Source organism: Amphiura filiformis, chromosome 14 (assembly GCF_039555335.1).
Source record: "Amphiura filiformis chromosome 14, Afil_fr2py, whole genome shotgun sequence".
NCBI classification, from domain to species: domain Eukaryota; kingdom Metazoa; phylum Echinodermata; class Ophiuroidea; order Amphilepidida; family Amphiuridae; genus Amphiura; species Amphiura filiformis.
Genome location: NC_092641.1, coordinates 30,025,481 through 30,049,651, shown reverse-complemented (window position 1 = coordinate 30,049,651; position 24,171 = coordinate 30,025,481). Strand labels below are relative to the sequence as shown.

The 24,171-nt window shown below is 37.3% G+C and overlaps 1 protein-coding gene across 1 annotated transcript; it reads right to left on the bottom strand.

Annotated features, from left to right (window-relative positions):
• Positions 1-1,727: 1,727 nt before the first annotated feature.
• Positions 1,728-23,722, bottom strand: LOC140169001 (uncharacterized). The gene is made up of 5 exons (XM_072192297.1): positions 23,635-23,722; positions 20,876-20,980; positions 18,425-18,715; positions 3,562-3,767; positions 1,728-2,398 (listed from the first exon to the last, which is right to left on the bottom strand). The coding sequence occupies exons 2-5, from the start codon at positions 20,964-20,966 to the stop codon at positions 2,246-2,248; spliced, it is 741 nt and encodes a 246-aa protein (XP_072048398.1). The 5' UTR covers positions 20,967-20,980; positions 23,635-23,722; the 3' UTR covers positions 1,728-2,245.
• Between the last annotated feature and the right edge of the window lie 449 nt (positions 23,723-24,171).

Below are 24,171 nucleotides of genomic sequence, written 5' to 3'. Positions count from 1 at the left end.
TAAATATCTGAAACTATTTATCAGATCAACATTACTGTTTATATTTCAATATCATATTGTGCTCATAATAATATAATTATAATATATAATAAAATTACAGTAGTAATTTAGGCATATCACCTCAAAAATAATCGCAGCAGAAACACGTTATTTAATGTTCCTACATTATTGAGCTTTATTAAAGCATCAAAAAAAAAAAAACAGAATTGAAATCGGTCAATGCATTGTGACGTAGTGTCAATTTAAAGATGCTCGTAGATGGAATGAAATCCTGCCACAAATGGCTGTAATGACAAAATTGGCACATTTCGAGATTTTGAAGGTATATTTGGACGCTTGCTTGAAAAAGCAGCGTTAATATAAATATCACATGTTAAATGCCTATCTTTCCTGACTTCGTTACAGAAAACAAAATTAAAAATCTATCATTGAATATTCATAATAAATTAAACAAATATACTATTTTAGCAATTTCGGCCAATCTGCAGACAAATTATATCTCAAAAAATGACTAAGTTCAGCTAATTAATATGCAAAATTGATGCCAATAGAAAACCGTACATGATATAAAGGTGCGGGTTTTTTTGCACACATATGTATGCAAAGTTCTTTCAATTGATAACAAAAATACACAAAAAGTAATTAATTATGCAAATTAGGTAATTACAGCTAATTATGTATTTATGATTTTATTATGCAAATTAGGCATGAGTAATTTTAGGTTTTTTTTTTCAATATTTAATGAACGTCTGTTCATTCATCATAAATTTAAGTATGATCCTGTTATGAGGTTGAATAAATGAACTGCAGTTAATTATTTAAAAACAATACAAAAAAATAAAAAGTTTGACATTTTGACGGTGTCTAGAATATCATTTTAATTTTTACTGTAAACATGGTATGTGTTACCATTACTCAAAGCCAAGTCCGAAAAGTAAAAATTAAAATTCAGTTGCAATGAGACTTTAAATTAACATTTTGTCATCTGGATTAACAAGGGAGGACAATCAGTAAAAGCAATAGCTATTTTACTGTACCGCGTATACAAACATAGTATGGCCTTGGACACACACAATGGCTTAGTGCTATTGTGGTTTGGAAAATTACTCCCTAAAAATATCATTGATTAATGTTTTGCTTCAACTAGTTTTAGGGAAGTGTTTCATTCGTTGTCGACGGAATTAATTTACATGCTAAGAAAGATTAGTATTTCAGCTAAATGGTGGTAGTTCCTTTACTTCAATAGGCCTATATTTACTGATTTATGAGCGATCTTCAAAAATCCATAAAAACAGTCAGTAACTCTTAAACAAAACAATTTTTAATTTTAAGGACCCGATGTTAGCCTCGGAAAGGCTTCACACACCATATATTAAAATTTTAAACAATTTGGATAAATGAAGCATATGGAGAAATTCATTTAATGACATGTATGTTTTCTAAAATTGGCCAAATTTGAAGCGCGCCCTTTTCAATTCACTGTTATGCTTGCATGCACAGTGTAGCAGAATTATTGTGCAGCCACTGTGACATACCTACTAGTAGTATAGTATCCCAGCAAACACTAAACGTTTTGGGTTTCGATTTTGGTCAAAACGTTTTAATATCAGGTTAAGATCATGAAAACGATTTAAAAACATTTTGTATGAAAACACACTATAACAACATCTGTTAAAATGTTGTCAACATGTTATTGTAAAATATGTTTGCAAAGTTTTTTTGCCAAATATTTTGTAAACACTTAAATAGCATTATGTTAGAATATTTTGCATTGAGTTTTCCAAAAAATGTTATGAAAACAACTTTTTATGGCAACATTTTCTAACCTTTTGCGAATAATGTCGAAAACGTTTTGTGTTTGCTGGGATAGTATAGTATATAGTATAATATAATATACTTTTGTTTGCCCTGTTTCTTTGTCTGATAAAAATTAATTAAAACGTTGTCAATGATTGGCTTTTCGATCATCCTCTCCTTACGCGGAAGGTTTATTTTCTCATCTCCCTTTGTTTATACAGTTATGAATGATTAAGGTTTTTGTAATTTACCCATGTTTGTGGGTTATTAATTACAGAAATAAAGGTGCGAAATTGAAAATGATTGAATTTATAGCCTACACCCCTTTTAGCCTTAAGTGAAATTGATAATATTATTTTATAATATACATTATTTTGTTGTTATTTTCAAGATTTATGCTAATAACATTTCATGATGACACACTAGTTCATCTTCCTGTTATACTCAACTAGATTCGTTCATAGTAGCAAAAATGCAGTTTTATGTCATCATTATCATCCTCCACGCCCTTGTAAGGGTGGGATCCAGTGTCATAATCTTCGTTGTTACGGTCCTCTGTATCCCATCTGAACCATTCACTTGTGGCTCTCATGCCATCAACCTATAGAGAAAACGAAAAACAAAAATAAAGTTTTGAGATCAATGTTGAAAAAGAAACAGAAAACAAACACACAAGCAAAATGTTTTTGCGCGTACGTACATGTCCACCTAAAGAAAATGTTATCAAAAGTCAACTATTCTTGTAGAGGGCACTCAAATATGGAAGTAACGGGATGTGCGGGCACGACCCCAAAAGTAGGGGTCTTTCGGTGACAGAGTAAGAAAAGAATAGGTCTTTCAGTGAGAACCAAAAAATAGGGGGTGTCATTTGGTGAGGATGATAAAATAGGGGCGGGAATAGGAGGTCATTCAGTAAGAGCATTCATTTTGAACATTTAGGCATTCAGTGAGATTGTTTATTCTTAAAAATGGGGATCTTTCAGTGAAAACATATATTTCTGAAAATGGGGTCATTAAGTGAGAGCATTTTTTTTCTGAAAATGGGGTTTATTTAGGGCTCGAGCATTGATTTTAGAACCTGGTTGTCGTTCAGTGAGAGCATTTATTTCTAGATATGGGGGTCATTCAGTGTAATCTAAAAATTGGGGTCAGGTCATTAGGTGAGAGCAAAATAAGCAAAATAAAAGGGGGTTATTCAGTGACTGGCGGTTTGAAAATGGGGGTCAAATGTGGCCGCACATCCCCTTCACTTATTTTTAGGGAGTGCACCCCGGGCCGCAACCATTTGATTATGGGTCAGACCCCGTACTAGTACCTTAACTTAAGTACTAAGCCACAGTACTAGTGCCTTCAGCATAGCTATGTATTTAAGGGTAGACGAGGTATTGTTGGTCGAAGCAACCTAAACATCGATTTTTATTATCTAGATCAATATATTATTGAAAATTAATACCTTGATGTTTTGCAAAAGTTCATTCTACAAATCGTATACTTTGCAAACTTGCTTAATTTATTGTTGTTAATGAGTTATGTACGTTTTACAAAAGTGTTGTTGTTTCAGCCCTCTTTACAACGTAACTCAAGAACCGCAGTACCTATTAAAGTATATCTGTGATATTTTAATTCTTCTACACGCTCGCTATGAATTGAGCAATGCAGTTTTTGCCAAAGTTCACTACCATTCATAAGATGTTGTGCACTTCCAAATCACAACAGTTTAAAATAATTAATAACCTTAATGATAACACATGTGAAAATATATACCTCTTGACATTGATACTGATTGTATTGGAAAAGCATGAAGTTGTCATTCGTTGGTAGGTTAATACTCGCGGAAGCAGACCCACTGGTTTGACAGCAAAAGTCGATGTGAGTATTGCTGTCGTAGACGCCATCAGGAAGTGTACCACCGTGACTGTTTTCATTATCACTGTCTTCGTCATCCCAACCAACCCGGCCTTCTGACATGCCTAAAGAATAAAATATGGAACGCTGTTTTAGAGTGTGGTAAAGAAGGTTTAGCTGGAATGTATCATAACCACAACAGCATGGGGCACATGGTGAAAACAATTTCATACACTCCTATATCAAAGCAGCCATTCAGAAAAGCTGTTAGAAAGTACGAAACATGCATTGATTGTGTATATTGTGCACTCCGCGTACTACGCGCAGTGTTTCGCGTCGCGTAGGATTGATTCATTTTTCGGGCGGGTTGATGCATTTATATTTGGTTCTGTTTTCCAACATTTTTAGAGATAATTTGTTATATTAAAAAAAGCAAAAAGCACGTGTTTTTTTCTTCTCGTATATGAAATAGATTAATAAACTTGAACTTGTATTACTTATTGCTCGAGAAATTAGACGAAATAATGCACTTGCGCTGATGTTGATGTTGATGTCTAATGCACTCCCCCCTTCGGGGCTCGTGCATTAGACGCATCAACATCAGCGCGCGTGCATTATTTTGTCTAATTTCTCTCCCATTAACGTGTAATTACCCTATAAATAACCCCGCAAACACAAAAACGTTTTTAAAACGTTTTAAATAAGTTTTATTTTGGCTTTTGGTTTAGGTAAAAACGTTTTAATAACATTAAAATGTCGGGTTATATAAAGGTCATAAAAACGTTTTAAAACGTTTTGTATGATAACACAATACAACAATATTTCTAAAATGTTTTCAAAAATGTTATTGTAAACTATTTTTGCAAACATTTTTGCCAAATATTTTGTCAACACTTAAATAACATTATGTTAAAATATTTGCCCCAGCAAACACAGAAATGTTCTTAAAATGTTTCTTCAAAACGTTTTAATAACATTTAAATGTCGGGTTATATAAAGGTCATAAAAACGTATTTAAAACGTTATTGCAAATATTTTGGGCAAACATTTTTCGCAAAATATTTTTTTAACCCAAAAATAACATTCTGTTTAGAATGTTTTGTATCAGGTTGTCAAAAATGTTTTTCGAATGTTATTAAAACGTTTTTATACCCTTTATATAACCCGACATTTAAACGTTTTCTGTAAAACATTTTGTGTTTGCTGGGAGTAGATTATCAAAATATGTTTTTCAATGTTATGAAAATGTTTTATACCCTTAATATACCCTTTATATAACCCGACATTTAAACGTTTTCTGACAACATATTATAACCTTTTGCGAATGATGTCGAAAACGTTTTGTGTTTGCTGGGAATGGTCAACATTGTGCGGTCAAAAAGAACAAACTATGGCTTCATCTTCCAATTTATCCGTTTTAAGTACAGGTAGTTTAATTATATCTCATATCGTATTTTGTTGTTTATTCACCCACAGGGTAGGTAAAAGGTGGTATTTTTAATAACCCCAACACCCAATCCTGCTTTTTATCTTACGTCAAAGAAGTAAGATCATAGGAACAGCCTCGTCTGTCGTTCCGACAGTCCGTCCTTCCTTCAGTGTAAAAAATATCGCATTCTCAAATTGTGTTTGCAGTCACTATTAATTATAGGTTAGTTACGCGTATTACTTGTTGCTCGAGAAATTAGACAAAATAATGCACGCGCGCTGATGTTGATGCGTCTAATGCACGAGCCCCGAAGGGGGGGAGTGCATTAGACGCATCAACATCAGCGCAAGTGCATTATTTTGTCTAATTTCTCGAGCAACAAGTAATACAAGTTCATTAACCTATTTCATACACGAGAAGCAGAAAAAACACATTATTTTTCTGTTTTATAACGTACAGGGTGTCCCAGAAAAAATTACCGGGAGAATGAATTTGGACGTAAGTCGAGAAATAGACGTCAAAATCCAAAAATCTAAACATCAGCGTGTAGCCCGTCTTATCCTGCATCTTATACGCTAACTTTACTGGAATCGGTTCACTGATTGTGAAGAAATGAGCGATTACATAACGCATGCTTCAATTCAGTTCATTCCAAGTTTGAAAGAAAGGTCATTCTACACAATGCGCACCATTGGTTAATAACTGTCAATGGGCTTCATATTTTGTTCGGTGAAATCCTTTTCGTTCTTTATAAACAATCTGTTTCTTGCATAACATTTAATTAGGTTTTGTTCAAATTTGAAAACCTGCACGATATTGAAAATGAAAGCTTGTATGTAAGATGATGTTCGGTACTTGTAAATATCTTTTTCGTTAATGTTGATATGAATGTTGCATAAAGAATGATTGCATAAAGAATTCCAGCTGGCTTAAAAAAATAAAAATAAAAATGTTTTTATTTCCAAGAAATTGTATTAAATGCAAAGTTTAAATCTTTTAAAACTTCAACATTAATTTTGCATGGTATCAAATAACATAAAGCTGTAAGCACTTGAACCATATGCTTGAACATTGTCATTCTTGGCTCAAATGTTCTTTGGAAAGTTAAAATATAACATATTTGCACAACCTAAAGAGAAAAGAAAAGAAGTTGGAAAGCTTCCAATTGTATAAATCATCTTCAGTGAAAGCATAAATAACATAACAACGTCGAATTATAAAATAGATATTAATGTTGACTAAATTTAATGAGATGCACAAACTTTAGGAAGCGGTGAGCGAGTATGAAAAATGCGCCTGTTGATCAAACTTGGAATGAACTGCATTGATGCACGCATTATATAATCGTTGATTTCTTCGCAACCAGTCAACCGAATCAAATTAAATTTTCGTATGTGATGCGCAATAAAATAGGCTATGCGCTACATTTTAAATAGTTTGATTCTAATGTCTATTTCTTGACTTACGTTCAATTTTATTCACTCGGAAATTTTTTCTGGGACACCCTGTATTATCACTCAAAATGTTGGAAAATAGTAACAAATATATATGCATCAATCCAACGCGACGCGATCGCGCGCGAAACACTGCGCGTACAATGTAGTACGCGGAGTGCACAATATACACAGTCAATGCATGTTTCGTATTTTTCTAACCGCTTTTCTGATTGGCTGCTTTGATATACGAGTGTATGAAACTAGAATAAATGTTATTAACAGTTTATCAGCGGGAGCTGGTAGCCTAATATGGATAAGGCGTCCGTCTAGAGATCGGAAGGTCGTGGGTTCGCTTTCCATGCCGGCACATTCCCTTGCTTTTTTTTCAAGATGGGTTGTGTGCCGGTCGGGATTTGTGTTTATTTGTTGTCATGTTTAATTGTAACACTTTGGGTTGGTAAACTGTTCATTCTTTGTTATTAAGTTGATCATTGTGTGACGTTGTTGTTAAATTGATTGTTTTATTTTTGATGTTATAATTGTTTTTTGTTAATTATTTTAATGATTTTTCGTGGTTAAGAAACACTGTATTTATAATTGTCGCATAAATTTGTGAATATTCTCAGGCATCCAGGTAGATAAACATAATAAAATGAATATTAAATCTGTTCATCTGGACTTACTATTTTTGATAGCAACAGTATCGCGTCTCATCCAAGACGCATCATCAGGCTGACTGATCAGATTGTTGACTAGTGACACACTTAATGGTATGACGTCACAGGAGAGTCGCCGAGGTAGTTTCCGGATTGCTGCGTCGTAGGTCCTTGACAGGTTGTGGCGAAGTCCCTCTCCTCTGTTGAGCGAAGGTTCCTCCCGCCGGGCATGTATTGCCTCCTTGACTCCTTTTTCCAAACCACTTATGTTCTCTGTCGAGCACTAGCACATCCTTATCCTCAAATGAATGATTGGAACATTTGAGGTGCGTGAAAACTGCAGAATCGTTCAAACCTGTAGAACTGGGTCTACGGGGCTGATACATACGTTTGTGCAAGTGTTGTTTAGTCTCCCCTATATATGAGTCCTCACAGTCAGAGTCTTTGCACTGGATGGCATAAACTATATTACTTTGTTTATTACGGGGGGGTGTCCTTGGGATGCACCAGTTTCTGTCTCAAAATTTTGCCAGGTTTCAAGGAGACGGGGCTGTTGTGTTTCCCGAATTTTCGCTTAAGCTTCTCCGAAACGCCAGCAATATATGTGATGGTAATGTTCCTTGGACGAGTGCTCCTTGTGGCAGAGGAATCAGACGAGATGGATTTTGATTTCTCGCGAGGTTTGAGAGCTTTCTCAAATGTCCAGTTCTGGTACCCACAAGTACCTAGCGCAGATTTGAGATGATTGCGTTCTTCCAACTTAGCCTCCTTGGTAGATGGGATTTTATCTGCACGATCAAATAGGGTTTTAATTACCCCGAGTTTCTCAATTGTGACCAAACAATCCAGGAATGGGAGTTTGTTGTCATATAAACCTTCCTGCGTGAAACTGATGTTCTCGTCAACGCGTTGATATGTTCAAAGAAGGGGCCTTGTTCGCTTTTCTTCAATTTCACGAGAGTATCGTCCACATAACGAAACCAATGCGTTGGCGGTGTGCCGGGGGCTAACCGCTCAAAACGTTCCATGTATAAATTAGGGGAAACCGGCGGAGTTCAAACAAAGTTCCAAAAGGGAGCAAATTTGCTCAATGGTAAGCTTAGTGCGTTGACTCAGTGAAGTATCAGCTAGTAGAAACTCTCTGACTACTTCAACCGCACCGTCAGGGGGGGACGCACCTACGATTTAATTTGAGATGCCTCCACTCGGATACTGTACCGCGAAGTTTGTGGATTAAGCAACGAGTAAAAGGACATAGGGCTGATGAAATCATCGCCAAGAAAGATTTGATAAATGAGCGTGTAAGACAGACAAATTTTACGATTGATGTTCTGAAAAGGGACATTTCGGCAATTTCCGAGTCGCTAAGCAAGCGGTTGCCGAGTGACGTATGGGGTCAAGTGTCAGAGTTCGCGACTCGCGGTCAACTTGATCCAATCAGGAAGTCGAAAACAAGACAACAACAAAAGTACGAACGTTTTCTGTCGAGCGGATAGACATAAAAATAGGCGTGATAATGATGGATTAATTAGACCAGGATTCGCTAGCAGCTAAGGAACGCTGGGTGAAAAACCTCTCCAGTCGGACTCTTTCTGTCGCGGAAAAGGATGTCTTATCGCGAGGATTAAACCTCTGTCACGCCGGATAGGATCCCACATGTGGAGCTTATTACAGCAACAGAATTACAGCAACAGCGATAAAGCATAATCAATTGGACGTCGCGAAGGCGGACGAATTACGTGCTCAAGTGACCGCTTGTCTTGTTAATGCTAAACTACCACCATTAAATATCAGCAAGGAACAACGCACTGCCATTTCGACGCTAGGTAAAGACAACAACATACTTGTGTTACCAGCAGATAAAGATAGATGTACTGTTGTTTTAGACAAATCTGACTATGAAGAGAAAGCCAATGCTTTGTTGAATAATGTTAAAGTTTATGAGCCGTTGAAAAGAGATCCCACGGCTGGTTACAAAAAGAAAGTAATCGAGTCTCTTTAACAATGAGAGAAGGCTGAGGCCATAGATCGTATCGAAGTTGTACCCTGGTGAAACGCTACCGGATTTTTACGGTCTCCCAAAGATTCATAAACCTGACATTCCTTTGCGACCTATAGTCAGTAGGAAGGAAGGTTTATATGACAACAAACGCCCATTCCGGGATTGTTTGGTCACAATTGAGAACAATGGCTCGCTAAATACCACAGTGTACAGGAAATCCACTCTTACGGACCAATACATGTTGTTCGATTCGCACCATCCGCTCATTCACAAACTCGGGGTAATTTCATCGTGCGGATATAATCCCATCTACCAAGGAGGCTAAGTTGGAAGAACGCAATCATCTCAAATCTGCGCTAGGTACTTGTGGGTACCAGAACTGGACATTTGAGAAAGCTCTCAACCTCGCGAGAAATCAAAATCCATCTCGTCTGATTCCTCTGCCACAAGGAGCACTCGTCCAAGGAACATTACCATCCCATATATTGCTGGGTTTCGGAGAAGCTTAAGCGAATATTCGGGAAACACAACATCCCCGTCTCCTTGAAACCTGGCAATACTTTGAGACAGAAACTGGTGCATCCCAAGGACAACCCCCCGTAATAAACAAAGTAATATAGTAGATCCAGTGCAAAGACTCTGACTGTGAGGGCTCATATATAGGGGAGACTAAACAACCGTTGCACAAACGTATGTATCAGCACCGTAGACCCAGTTCTACAGGTTTGAACGATTCTGCAGTTTACACGCACCTCAAATTTGCCAATCATTCATTTGAGGATAAGGATGTGCTAGTGCTCGACAGAGAACATAAGTGGTTTGAAAAGAGGAGTCAGGGAGGCAATACATGTCCAGCGGGAGGAACCTGCGCTCAACAGAGGAGGGGGACTTCGCCACAACCTGTCAAGGACCTACGACGCAGCAATCCGGAAACTACCCCGGCGACTCTCCTGTGACGTCATACCATCAAGTGTGTCACAGGTCCTTTTATTGACCTTTTCTAAAAAACGAACAAAGGACTTCCCATTGTTGAGTGGCCAATAAAGATTCATACCTTGTTTATGGCCATTATGAGTGTGGATCATGAGATAAGCACATGTTATATGAACTTAAAGAATTTGGCAAGAGGCAGCTATTCTTGAAATTGTCACTCATTGCCAAAACAATGATTGCAGGGAATAATTATAAGCTTGTTATTTGATAAAATTGATAGTAACTAGTAACACTTCATTGATGAAATCAATCTGATTCAAAAGATATCATGATCTAGTAAATTTATATATAACTGTAAGAGTAAAAGGTGTAAAGTGTGCTGCCCTATGCACTAGTTATTAATAGATCCATGTACTGTCAGATAAACATCAAACCTACAGTAGGAAGTATCATTCTAGAAACAACAATTTTGCACATTATTTCTTATGAGAATATTAAGATTATGTATGTGAAGCTGAAACATTGTTCATGAAAAAGGTGATAAAACTCGACACTTTATTGCCGAATGTTTCATGTCTTAATGTACTTGGTTGAGCAGCCTCTACTGTACAGTCACACTTCAGATGGAAGAAGTCCTAGATTTCATTAATATGTTTTTACAGCCAAGAGTACAGCGGGTATTATAAGAAAAGGTTACAATCAATTGCAATTTGCAAACTTGATTGAGGACAAATTGCAGTAGGATTGCGATGAGGTAGGGGTGACCCTAAATAGACATATGGTCAATTCCAAGCAACCTCGCCCAAATTGTCAAAATTTAAAAATCAAGTCAGGTATGTGATTTTGATCTCATATGTGACACGATCTGGTCTATGGGGGCCAAAGGCGGCAAATTTGAAATTGAGATAAAGGCAAAAATATGGAGTAAAAATACAATAAAATACATAAGAAAACAGACATCATGAAACTTCATAACTTTAGAACTAAGTATGCTTGACCTTCAGTGTTTTCAGTATTATGATAGCCTAATGTTTATAAGGTAATAGTTATAGTAACTCAATTTTCAAAAATGCCTCCTTTGGCCCGCATGGACAAGATCGTGTCACATATTGTAGTTAAAAAGCTATATTTTCTGAAAGCGTACTTTTTGAGGAGGAAATGGTGTTCATTGTTAGAAAAACATCCTAATTTGCATAAATTTGCATATTCTTGACCGGTAAAAGCAGCAAAACTAAAAACACAGCAATTGCTCTGTGCTGTAAAATTTTGGAAACAAATTATGCACGTGAATATAAAGTTTATAAGTAACTCAAAACATAAACACCAGAAATTTTCATATTTTATAACGTGTAGCTTCGTCAGCATTGTTTGAGTACCAATTTTACGATTAAAAGCATCATTCCACAACGCAAAAGTATCATTTATTACCACTGCAATTGTAAAATAAGGTTGATTTTCTTTAAAATTAGAACGCAAAGCAAATTTATTCATCTCTATCCAATGAAACAAAAATAATTTTCAAAAAGTTTAATTTGCGGTGGTAACGACCAATTAAAGTTACATCATTCCGCAACGTTGCGGAATGATGCATACTTCATATGTACCCGTTTGAAAAGAATATTCACAATTTTGGGTTAGAACTTCCTGAAATGCATTGCACAGAACTATCTTTACAGTAATGGATGTTTCAGCATTGCCTGAACCATTACAAGTGACATTTCTCCACAAAACCCCCTGCATCATTCCGCAACGCCATAAGGATCCATGGATTGCAAGGATTTTTTCTTTAAATTTACGATAAAATAAAAACAGTTATGATTATTTCTTGATAGATGGTGATAGTTGTTATGTTACATCCTATGGCTAAATTTCACTTCCAAGAATTTTAGACTAGCAGAATGTTGACATAATTTTAGTTTCAAATGTGATCATGCAACACAAGTTATCGGATTAAAAAAAATCGGTGATAAATATTTTTGGATAAATACTGATATTTGTCAGCTAACATAAGTAGCTAAGTATATAAAACATAATTTACTCAAATTTATTGATATATTTATTTTTATTTTCAAACATGGGCTGCTTTTCATTTTCTATGGGATTTTACACACAGCATCATTCCGCAACGCTCCTAGCATCATTCCGCAACGTGACCTAGTGTCGGCAAATTTGGCATAAAGAGACGATGCCCAAGTTGTTTTTTTAAATCGATACTAACAATAATGTCAGTTTACATCCTAAGCTTTATATTAAATGGCAAATTTAATATCTCAGATTACTAAACTCACAGAGTTTGTCAAAAATGTTTTAGTGCAAAAAATACTGCTCCCGTGCGCATCATTCCGCAACGCGTACTTTGCATATGCAAATTAGGAAATTAGGGTGGTTTGGAAAAGTTTCTCCTACCTTAATCATTTACTTACCAAAAATACTTTAACATTATGCTATTCATCTTATGCTGTTAATACATATTTGGCTGCTGCATCAAGAAATTTGTACGAAGGCAGTTTGCATCATTCCGCAACGCTTGGAATTGCCCATATCAAGCTAGCGGAGGCTTAGGAAAAATACAGGTTTCCAAAATAATACATAGATCATAGTGCAGTTTTGTCCACGGCAAATTCACCGTGACCTTTTCAGCCATAAACCCGCTTAGTGAAGATTAAACCGAAATATGCAGTACTAAACCATTATAGTAATCGATTGTCCAATGCACATTTCTTACCACGTGATAATATTAATGCAATGAGCAATCGAATTGTCCGCTACGGTCGACTAATCCAATCGATAATGACGCTATTGACATATACGGGCGGAGCTCCACTGACTGAGTTTTGGGGATTTTTCACTGGTTTGCTATCATTTACTCATCAAGGCGGTCCACCGTATATATGTAGAAAATAAACCATACTTGATTGACAGAAAGTACCTATTACGGTTTGGTGGCACCCCTCTCCCAAACGCGACCAAGTCAGGGCGGCCCGGTGAAGCAAAATGTGCATTGGATTAACACGGGAGTTTGGATAAGATGGTAGATTTCCTTTCTCATACAAATGCATGGTCCCCCGTTATTAAAGCATGTACCGGATTAATAATTCAGATATTTTAAAAAGAATAAGTAATTGAAACATAGAGCAAGTACTAAAATCAGAGCTTTGATACTTTTTGATATTTGACGCTAACTAGTTCATCTCCTATATTCACAGCACAGCGCTACCAGTACGGGCCAATTACCTACGTGAGTGCCCCTGTGTTGTGTGCATACACATAGTTAACAATAACTGCATGATGTATGATAACTTCCATTACAAAAGATCATCACCCAAGACCACCATCTCATTCCAATACAAACGGCGCAAGCGTCGCTCAAGCTCGTAGCGTAAGACACGTAAGGCGGTCTACTTGGTTGTTTTTACCAGGCAGCCAGCATCAGTCCTGAATTTAGTTTGTAAACACTTTGTGCCAACAATAGTCCTACTCTGGTATCATTTTCGATTTGTGCAAGGAAAGGGGTTATCTGAGGTCAAATTTAGCAAAAACTGTTTTTACAGAGACTAGGGGTAGCACGGTCCTCAAACTTATGGGTGGGTGCATCTTGACCGGAGACAGAAAATGTTTGTCTTGGTTAGTGGGTCAAGGTCACCTGATGTCATCCAGGGGTCAACTAAGGTCAAATTAGTAATAACTGTCATACGGACATGAAACTTGGTCGGTGTGCACCGATGACCCGAGACATAACAAGTTTGTATTGGTTAGCGGTTCAAGGTCACCAGAGTTCATCCAGGGGTCATCTGAGGTCAAATTAGTAAAAACTGTCATATGACCATGAAACTTGGTGGGTACAGTCAACGTTTTTATGTATCACATGCATTTTGATGGTTGATGAAAATAAAATATGAATGAATGAATTTATAGCCAAAATTTTGTAACGGGTCACCAGGGGTTATCTGAGGTCAAATCTGTCATATGGGCATGAAACTTGGTGGGTACAGTCAGTCAACATATTAAAGCCAGGTAAAAAATGTTTGCCCTCCCCTTTGTTGACGTGCCAACAGACCTTTGCCCCCCCCCTTACACAGTAAGATTTTTGGGAATCCGAATTTAAAACCATAAACTGTCTTATCATATAATGCGAGCGCAGCGTGCTGGAAATTTGCATATTTGAACCTGTTTTTAATGTTTTTCTACACTTTTTAGGGCGTTAGGGGTGGTGCAATAATTATGTGTACCACCGGTCTGGTGAATTATAGGGGGGTGGGGCAAAGATTTTATGGCAGGCCAAAAGGGGGGCAAGCATGTTTTGGCATGTCGAAAGGGGGGTCAAGCGATTTTTGGCAGGTCGAAGGGGGGAGGGGCAAGTGATTTTTGGCACAGATATTTTGGGCACCATTTCTATATTACGCCCTAAAAAGGTGTAGGAAAACGTTAGGAACACATTCAAATATGCAACATTTCCTGCTCGCTGCGCTCGCATTATATGATAAGATAATAATAAGGTTTTAAATTCGGGTTCCCCAAAATCTTGCATGTGTAATGGGGGGGCAAAGAATTTTGGCACGTCAAAAAAAAGGTTCACCAACCGGGGGTACACATAATTATTGCACAGCCCCTAATATAGAAACGGGGGCCACGCACGGGGCCCAAATATCTGTGCGAAATATCGCTTGACCCCCTTTCGACCTGCCAAAAATACTATCCCCCTTTGTCCCTCCCCTATAATTCATCACCCCGGGGTACACATAATTATTGCACCACCCCTTACCCAGTGGCGGCGCCAGGAAGTTTTTTTTTTTTTTGGGGGACATTGGGGAAAAGTGAATTTCAGGGGGGCAAAATTGGCAAATTTTGCAAAAAATGCCGCAAAAAGTGGAAATTTACGTGATTTGGGGTTTTTTGCCTCAAAAGTGGGGGGCAAGAAAAATATGGGGGGGGGGGCAAATGCCCCATTGCCCCCACCCGCAGTCGGAGGGTCATCATGCGCGTTTTCCGTTAAAGGTCAAATTATTAAAGTACACGACCTTTGCAAAAATGACTGCCGCACTCTTGGGTATGCTTTTTTACCTTTCCCGCGGAAAATTTCGATTTGAAATGCATCGTATTATGTGTAGCCAATCATCTTACAAATAAATTGGACTGAACATATCTTCAAAATTCTCTACTTGGTTTCCATTTTGTCTACTCTTGTCGTTAAAATTCATGATTCATGCGTTTGCTTTACCTTCAAATTTATTTTCGTTGCTAAGGACTTCTAACCCGGATATTTTCTGTCTTAACGCTTTTTAAAGCAATAATCATTCTAATTTTTAGCCAGACAAGTAATTTCAACCTTTATCTATCGATTAGTCTTTGTCCAAAGTATTGAACTTAAAATTCAAAGCTTTCATAATTGGTTACCCAGATTCGGCCCATCGACGAAAATTAAGTAAACAACTTCATAACAATACCGCGTGACTTGACACTATGAACGAGTACACGCTGGCGACTTTGTTGCGCCAATGCGCGCCATTCATCTGCGTTCAGTGAAATACGCGCGCGAAGTTTAACACTGGGTCGCATGAATCTTCTCAATGTTGTGTCGCAGGGCCTACTGTTTACTGGTATTTTTCCTTCGTGTAAAATACCCTTTTCATCCCGGCAGGTTTTTGTCTTAACCAACCAAAAATCTTGAATTTTTAATATGAGGATAATAGTCATGTTTCTAATCATATGCAAATTCCTGATTTATGAACTCTCACCAGTTTAAAATGCAAAACACAAATTAATATATGCGAGGATCGGAAATTTCCGATCCTCGCATATATTAATTTGTGTTTCGCATTGTCTTACGCCCTGCCAGGGTGAAGCATATAGGCCGCCTCCTTCTTCATTATTTAATATATAATTGGCCGCTGAGACACAATGAGAGAGTTATCATGGGGACTTAAGTTGAGATTGCCCGAGTACCTACTGTGAACTCAGGTTGTACAGTGGTAAAGCTCTGGACCGGTAATCCAGCGACCGGGGTTCAATCCCCGCTGAGTCCTGATTTTTTCTCTCTCAATATTTTCATATGCCAGTTTGCTCGAGCCCCAATCACGTCATTTAAATTATAATTTCTCGAGCTTGCCTCGCATATATTAATTTGTGTTTCGCATTGTCTTACGCCCTGCCAGGGTGAAGCATATAGGCCGCCTCCTTCTTCATTATTTAGTTTTAAAATATAGTAGTTTTTGTTACTCTTTTATCTCAATTCATGACAACAATTTGTGTTTATGTGCCCATATCATTTTCCTTGCAAAGCTACGGTATTTTTTCGTGAACATATATGGAATGTCGAAAGCCTTTCTTGTAGTTATTTATAAAAAATATATAGCTATTAGGAGTTGTAGAGAGAAATTTGGAAGCTTTTAAAACTACAACCCAAACCAAGCAAATTTGAAATTTCGTTGTGTGCGTATTCATAGCGTACAGTTTAATAATAGCGCGTCAAAGTTGAATGGCCCTCCAACTGGCCCGTAGCGCCGCCACTGCCCTTACCCCAGGAGGAGTGTGAGTTTTGACCAGAGCCGTTTGACAAAAAATCGATGTAAATATTGAACGGCCGCACATCGTCATCATCCCTATATCTTCGTGTTAAAAATTGCCGTGATAGTACAGCGAATCCTCTCGTTTTTTAACAGCTACGCATCGCGATTTTGTTCGAGATAGGCCGAGCGACTCAGGCTAAGCATACCATGACTATCATATGAGATACCACAGTGTTTCTATATTCTACACATTATTACGATTTGTGCATGCTCTAGTACCCCATATGATGTTTCTATTACAAGAAAAAAGTTTGTTTTCAGGTAAAACCATGGTTTTGTTTCCAGTACACTCACTCGAAAAGCAGTACACTAATTAGCGGGGCCTTGCAGCTTGCTGTGAATATCTTTTACTGCATTTTTAAAGTAAAAAATTTGAAATCCAAAGTAAAAATTGAGATATATTTAATTTTGAGAATGACAATTATACTCTATAGGTATAAAGGAACGCGTTTAGGCCATTCAGTTAATTCCAGGTGCACGTCCTATAACACAATGCATATGTAAACTTTCTTTATCTGTGTCAATAATAGAATATTGATTTCAACTGAGTATTGAGCTGTATGGAAACAAGATATTCCTGAAAAAAATTGGTGTCAGTTCCAATTTACAATGTAATTATTATTTGAATGTAATGTTAAAGATGGTTCCGAAAAATGGCCAAAAGCAATTCGACAAATAAAAAAATAGGCAAATGTGGTGACAACTTTGCATATCTTGCGACAAAAATTGCTTCGGATCTTACGACTGCCGCTTACCACAACCTCATCAAGTTACATCCCTATACGCCTCACCAGTTCTTCGAAATGGCAAAAAACCACCCAAAAACAATTTTAAAGTTAAATATGCAAATTAGCTACCTAATTTGCGCCAAACATTGCATCAAGTCTTAGGGCAGCCACTTACCACCACCCTACCAAGTTATACCCCAATACACCTCACCAGCTCCGAGAAACTGCCGCTTACCACAACCTCATCAAGTTATATCCCTATACGCCTCACCAGTTCTTCGAAATGGCAAAAAAACCACAAAAAAAACAAACCAATTTTTAAGTTAAATATGCAAATTAGCTACTTAATTTGCATATTTTGCGCCAAAAATGCATCAAGTCTTAGGGCAGCCACTTACCACCACCCTACCAAGTTAAACCCAGATACACCTCACCAGCTCCGAGAAACTAACCTGGAAGCCAAAGGCATTTATACAAATGTATAAGACCCCATTATAGCATAAGGCAATTTATAAGTCATTTTAAATGATTTTAAATGTGACGTATAAAATTTGTCTATAACACAGGGAGATATAAAATGTAGGGATTTGGGTACTTTTTGTTCAATTTTCACAGAAATTGAAGGATTTTGACCTATGTTTTTGTTTGTCTGTTTACCCCTGGATCGCTGAAACAAAGAATTATATTAATTAAATCACCTAATTTATAATTAATAAAGGACAAAGAAAGATAAAAGCAAAAGTATGCTTCATTTAGTTAAAACAATAGTAACATCCCTGTTGTGTACAAAAATATAACTCTATACGACAATGCAAATCAGGATCAATTCATGGACTAAGTGCACAGGGAAATGTTGAGTATGTAAATTAAATGGAACAGCCAAAATGCCAATGTGTATGTAATTTAACTAGAACAGCCTTAAATTGATATCGATATTAATATTGACGTCACAGATTCGATTTGTCACGTGATCGTCAAACCTGTACTAGAAGGTGTCAGTTCTGCAGAGTGTTGACACTGTGGGCCGCTTACCGTAAGGACAACTGCCTCCAAATCGAAAGATACAATACTCTCCAGCAGGCCAGGCATTCTCATTTACATCCAATACTGTTTTTATACAGAACTGCAATTCCATGTTATTCTTTCCGTACCAGCCACCCAGATGGCACGGAGAAGACCAGTTATTGTTTGGGTCACTGTCTTCGGTGTCAAATTTCCGTTGTCCTGTGTAAAAATATATAGAAGTGCTCGGGCATCCATCAGTTGGCATGAGTAGACCATATGTTCCCACTGGCCACGGACTTGGAGCCGCCACGATTGGATCTGTAGATCATGTGATAATTATTCAAACAGTCAAAACATATTAACAATAATAATGAACTCATGTAAATCACAATACCTTCATTTTTTTCTCCCAGTTCTCAAACCACAAATGTGTGTTATTGTGTATAAAAGTTTTAATATTGTTGTTGTTCAGGTTGTTATTCGTTGTTTCCCGCTCCCACACTTTTCTTAAAACTTAAATAAACAAATAAATAAATAAATAAATAAATAAATGAGATTTTTATACCACTAAAACCTCTAGCTACATAATGTTTATGTACACAAACGTTCTTGCAGATTAATTCGTTTTGCAAAAATATCGTGAAATTTGAATTACGTTCTGGTACACTAGAACGAAAGTCTATAGAGCAGTGTAATACACCTAATCATGCATGAATGTACATGTAAAACCTCAGAATCAACTGAAATTTTTTTCGTGGATATCTACTGACAAATGTCATAAAAAGAGGATGTTAGGATCACGAAATACTCCTTTAAGGTATCGGATAGCTATAGGCTAAGTGGCTAAGTGTTTAATTTATATTTTAAATATTTTTTATAAACTTCAAACTTAGTACAAACGGTAAGGGGTTCGATTTGCACTGTGGATGTTTCAGATTCAAAAAGAGTATATCCACAAACGCTTATAAGGGCAATAATCGTATCATGCAATGACGTTACTTTTCTAACCTGCACACATTGGCGAGATTGACCGCTTGACCAACGCGACACACATTTTCGTTAAGCAAATGAGAAAATTAGTGTTGATCTGATTTATTAAGAAGCTTTCTCTTGCCTTGTTTAGTCTTTCAATTGAAACCCGGGGGGGCACTCAGCTATATTGGTGTACACATGCGTGAACAACGGTTTTAAAGACACCCCCTAAGCAGGTTCTACCCTGTTTTTCAAAATCACCCCCTTAACAGATTTTTAGCGCGCTTTCCCCCCAAAAAGTAGGCTTAGCCCCTAAACAGGTTCTGGTCAAAATTGGACCCCTTAGCAGGTTTTTTTTTATTAATATCAACAATACACTTTAATGGAGAGGGTGACAATGGCTAAAAAAGGAATTACAATGTACACATTCTTTTAAAATTCACCAGGTAAGAATTTATTTCAAATTTCATGCAGAAATGAACGCTATAGCTAGTATGGGAGACGTTATCAATACACTGTATTGGGTATAGCATACATGGAGGGCCGGGATGCTTAATTTCTTTCTGCAACCATAATGGGCCGCAATATATCACTAACCGCATAGTCCGAGGCAAGGTTCATTATTGTCGGGGTTAGGGTCTTAGGGTTAGGGTCTTATGGTTAGGGTTAGGGTTAGGGTTAGGGTTAGGGGTTAGGGGTTAGCGTTAGGGTTAGGGTTAGGGTTAGGGTTAGGGTTAGGGTTAGGGTTAGGGTTAGGGTTATGGTTATGGTTATGGTTAGGGTTTAGGGGTTAGGGTTAGGGTTAGGGTTAGGGTAAGGGTTAGGGATTAGGGATTAGGGTTAGGGTTAGGGTTAGGGTTAGGATTATATTCGTATTTATTAGTACTAATATACTAGTAATAGTATATTGTGTGTATGCACTTTATTCCGTAATCAATAAGTATCATAAACAAACACCTTTCTGGCACAACGAATCATAGCACAGTCGTGTAGGCATTAGACTATGGATACATAGATTGTGGGTTCGAACCCCAGGTAAACCCTTGTAGAATTTTAATTCTATCGATTTCTTTTATTTTATTAAGTAAGAGGAAATAATAATGGTAATAAACTCGTGTTCTATCTAGCCTCATAGGCCTATAATTTCATGTATGTACTATGTGTTATCGCATTGCGGCCCATTATGGTTGCAGAAAGAAATTACGCGGCCGGGATGGGGTGCTGTATTATCATAACGATTGGTACGATGCTAATTCTTAATTGGGAAAATTTGCGAGGGGATCGACAAGTGTTCAAATTTACCCCCTTAACGCGTTTTGCTTGTTACCAAAAAAACACCCCTTTTTGTTGAAAAACGGCGTTTTTAGACCCCTAAACACGGAACGCGCGTTACGCGTTCGTCGAATGTAGCTGAGTGGCCCCGGGGAATTGAAATTAATACAGTTACATAATTAACATGATTAATGAATAAATCTATCACAAAACGTACGAAAATATTATTCTCACCTGAGTCGATATAATCATTCTCTCTACTGTCTATGCCGTGTGGAACGGCAATGACGTATACAAGGATGGTTAGAATTCGAATTGAAGCCATTTTATCCTGGTGTTCTAAAGAATAAGAAAAGAAAACCGGATTTAGTTACTTAGAACAAAATCCAACTCAGTTATCTATAGTGCGCTATATACAGTATAAACCATCGAGACTAGTTAGCACACTTTACAGAGTCAGCATGTTCATGTAAAGGGTTGGGGTTGTTGATTCCCACACTCTTAGACTTGTTCGCCTTGTTGGCGCAATTCAAAAGGAGTAACTCAAAAATAGTGTAAAAGTTGCCAAAACAAAATTCATTTTAGTTATCCGAACTTATAAAATGCTGAAAAAGCTCAAAAAGTTCCGTCAACTAAATCACCTTTGTTGGCATTACTTAAAAAGTTGATGTAAGTCGTTGCGTCAACTTTTTAAGTAATGCCAACTTCTGAATTCAAGTTCAGGGAACTTAGACAAATAAACAAGGTTCAAAGAACCAATTAGTTGAGTTATTGTAACTCAACATGTAAGTTGATATACTCGTTCATATTAAGTTACTGGTACTTATTGTTTTGAGTTATTCCAATTTGGTACTTTGTTACTTAATTCACGTAATTGGATCATTTTCTGCACAATTAGCAGTATTCAAATATTTATTTTTGTAATCAATGCAAAATTTTGTATACTATAGCACACCTCTAGAAAATTATGCTAACCTAGGCTAGTTTCATTTTCTGAGGGGTAACAACTCAATAAAGTAAGTGCAAATGAGTGCGACCAACATAATGATATCGAGTCAGCGTTACTCAAAATTGTACGCGTTGGCATTACTCGGAAAGTTGACGCAACGACTTACACGAACAATTTCTATGAGTGCAGCAATCATCTCATCATCATTATGCAATGGCCAGAGGCGGATCTAAGGAAAGGGGTGAAATCAGGAAAGAGTTGAAATCAGAAGGGTTCCTGAACTTTTTGTCTGGAGGAGGGCAAGAACAAAATTGACCAGTGAGCATTAGTTCAGCCCAATATTAGGATATATCTGCGCGCAGTGTGCGAATATTCATTCCATTTCATACTATTTGAAGTAAAAAATGATGTACATTGGGTTAATTTCGGAATATTTCCTTTTCTGTTTTTGCTTGATATCAAGAAACAAATACCTTGCATTGTTTGTGATTAAGGTCCAGAATCAGTTTCAATATCATAATCTGACCTCAAGGAATATGAAAAATTTTGGTGGCATAAATGCACCTTGCTCAGAAAAAAAGTATTGCTCTGATCATAACGATTCAGACAAAGTATGGTTTGACTTATCTGGAGTGCACGGTTCTCCAGTTATAAGCAAAAGGGTTAAAGGTCGCATTTAGGGCACCACAGGGGTAAAAACCTTAAAAACTCTCCGATTTTCATTTAAAAAAATGGTCGCTAATTGTATGGTATTTGATAACAATTCAAATAAAAAATAGTTTGCACCATTTAGGGGCTGTGCAATAATTATGAGCCCTGATTTCAACTCTTTACTATTGGGCCCCCAAGATAGCTCAAGATATTTTGCTGACAGGGCCCTTTTCCTTAGACCCGCCTGTGATAAGCCATGTAGTATTTGGTCTATTACATCGAACTTTGACTATGGGGATGAGGATACCATGTAGATAGGGAAAACCATAGCACGAGAAAAGAGGCATTGTCGTTTGTGCTTAACCAATAAAGTGGAATGATTTGCTCATGTATATTTATGAGGTGTAATCAATTACGATGCGTTGCCACAGCAAATTATAGTGCATAGTGGCGTATCACCAGTGGCGTAGCCAGGGGGGAGGCAGGGGCCCGGTGCCCCCGCTCGTCATGGCCGTCGGTTCATGTAAGGCCGTTGGTAGACGGAAGGGGTGGGTGAAAAAGAATTGGGTTAAAAATAGACTATTGTAGACTATTTTTCACGCAGGGTGACGGGAAAAAGTCGAGAATTGTAAAGAAAATGATAAAATATGATGATGAATTACACATAAAAATGATGTGTTTTTATGTTAGTACCGCCTATTATACTTCTTTTTTTTTTTTTTTTCTTTTTTTTTTTTTTTTTGCTCTTCACTTTTTCAAACCATGCAAAAAATTTTTGGGTCAACAAATCACAACTTCCGTCGGTAAAAAATATTTCCGTCGGTACATTTACAAGTTGTGCCCCCTCGGTTCCAAAATCCTGGCTACGCCACTGCGTATCACTGTATTATGCTTCATTTCAAGTTCTGCGTTTTAGTTTCTCTTTTGTTCAGAAACCAACAATCAAGGGATTAAAAGCTTGTCTGCAATCAAAACACCTAAATCTGAATTTATACTTCATCGCTGAGCGATAACGATTGCTTTTTACCCAATGAGGTAGAGCGCTTTTTGTTGCGCTCTCACACCTTAGTGGTCAAATACCAAACACTTTTCGCTCAGCAATGGAGTAATAAATTCAACTCTGTCCAATGAGTGCACCAAATCCGCGTAACTTACTAGTTTAGTACGTTACTTCTTTTTGTTAGTAGTTAATCCACAGCTACCGAGTATCTTACACTAGTATTTTTGGGACTTGCTCTGAAGTGTTACTGGCTGATAACTACTACTTTGGTATTTTCGTCAATGGAGCAGTTAATCCGAATTAGCACCTTTAATATCATTGACATTGACATTCTAAAATTTATAATATCAAATAGGTAAAAAGAAGTATCATCAACACAGAAGCATCACTTACCTGGGATTGAATGCCACTCCTCTGTCGGTACTAGTCGAATGATGCTGTCTGTTTCATCGTCTGCCCCTTTTATTCATATATTTGGCACGTTCGGTGAGAAACTACCACTTGTTTCACAAAATGACGCATGTAAATAAATAAGTAAGTGCTTTAGCTGATAAGTGTACGTGCCGTCTGGCATGGTCAAGCTCGCCTAGCTATAGGGCCATTTTAGACCAGTGCTGCATCAGATTCTTGGAATTGTCGAAATTCTGGAATTTTGACAATTCCAAGATCCTTGGAATTCCAGAATTTCAACAGTTCAGTTTTCTGACGCAGCCTGTCAAAAATTTGGAATTGTCAGAATTCTAGAATTGCGACAGCGCCCACTGTCGTAATTCTGGAATTAAGACAATGCCAAGTTTTTGACAGGCTGCGTCAGAAACCTGGACCTGTTGGAATTCTGGAATTTCGACAGAGGGCGCTGTCAAAATCTTGGAATTTGACACGAAACAGGAACGCAATGACCTCCGTGCTGTTTGTGTAGAAGGACGCTGA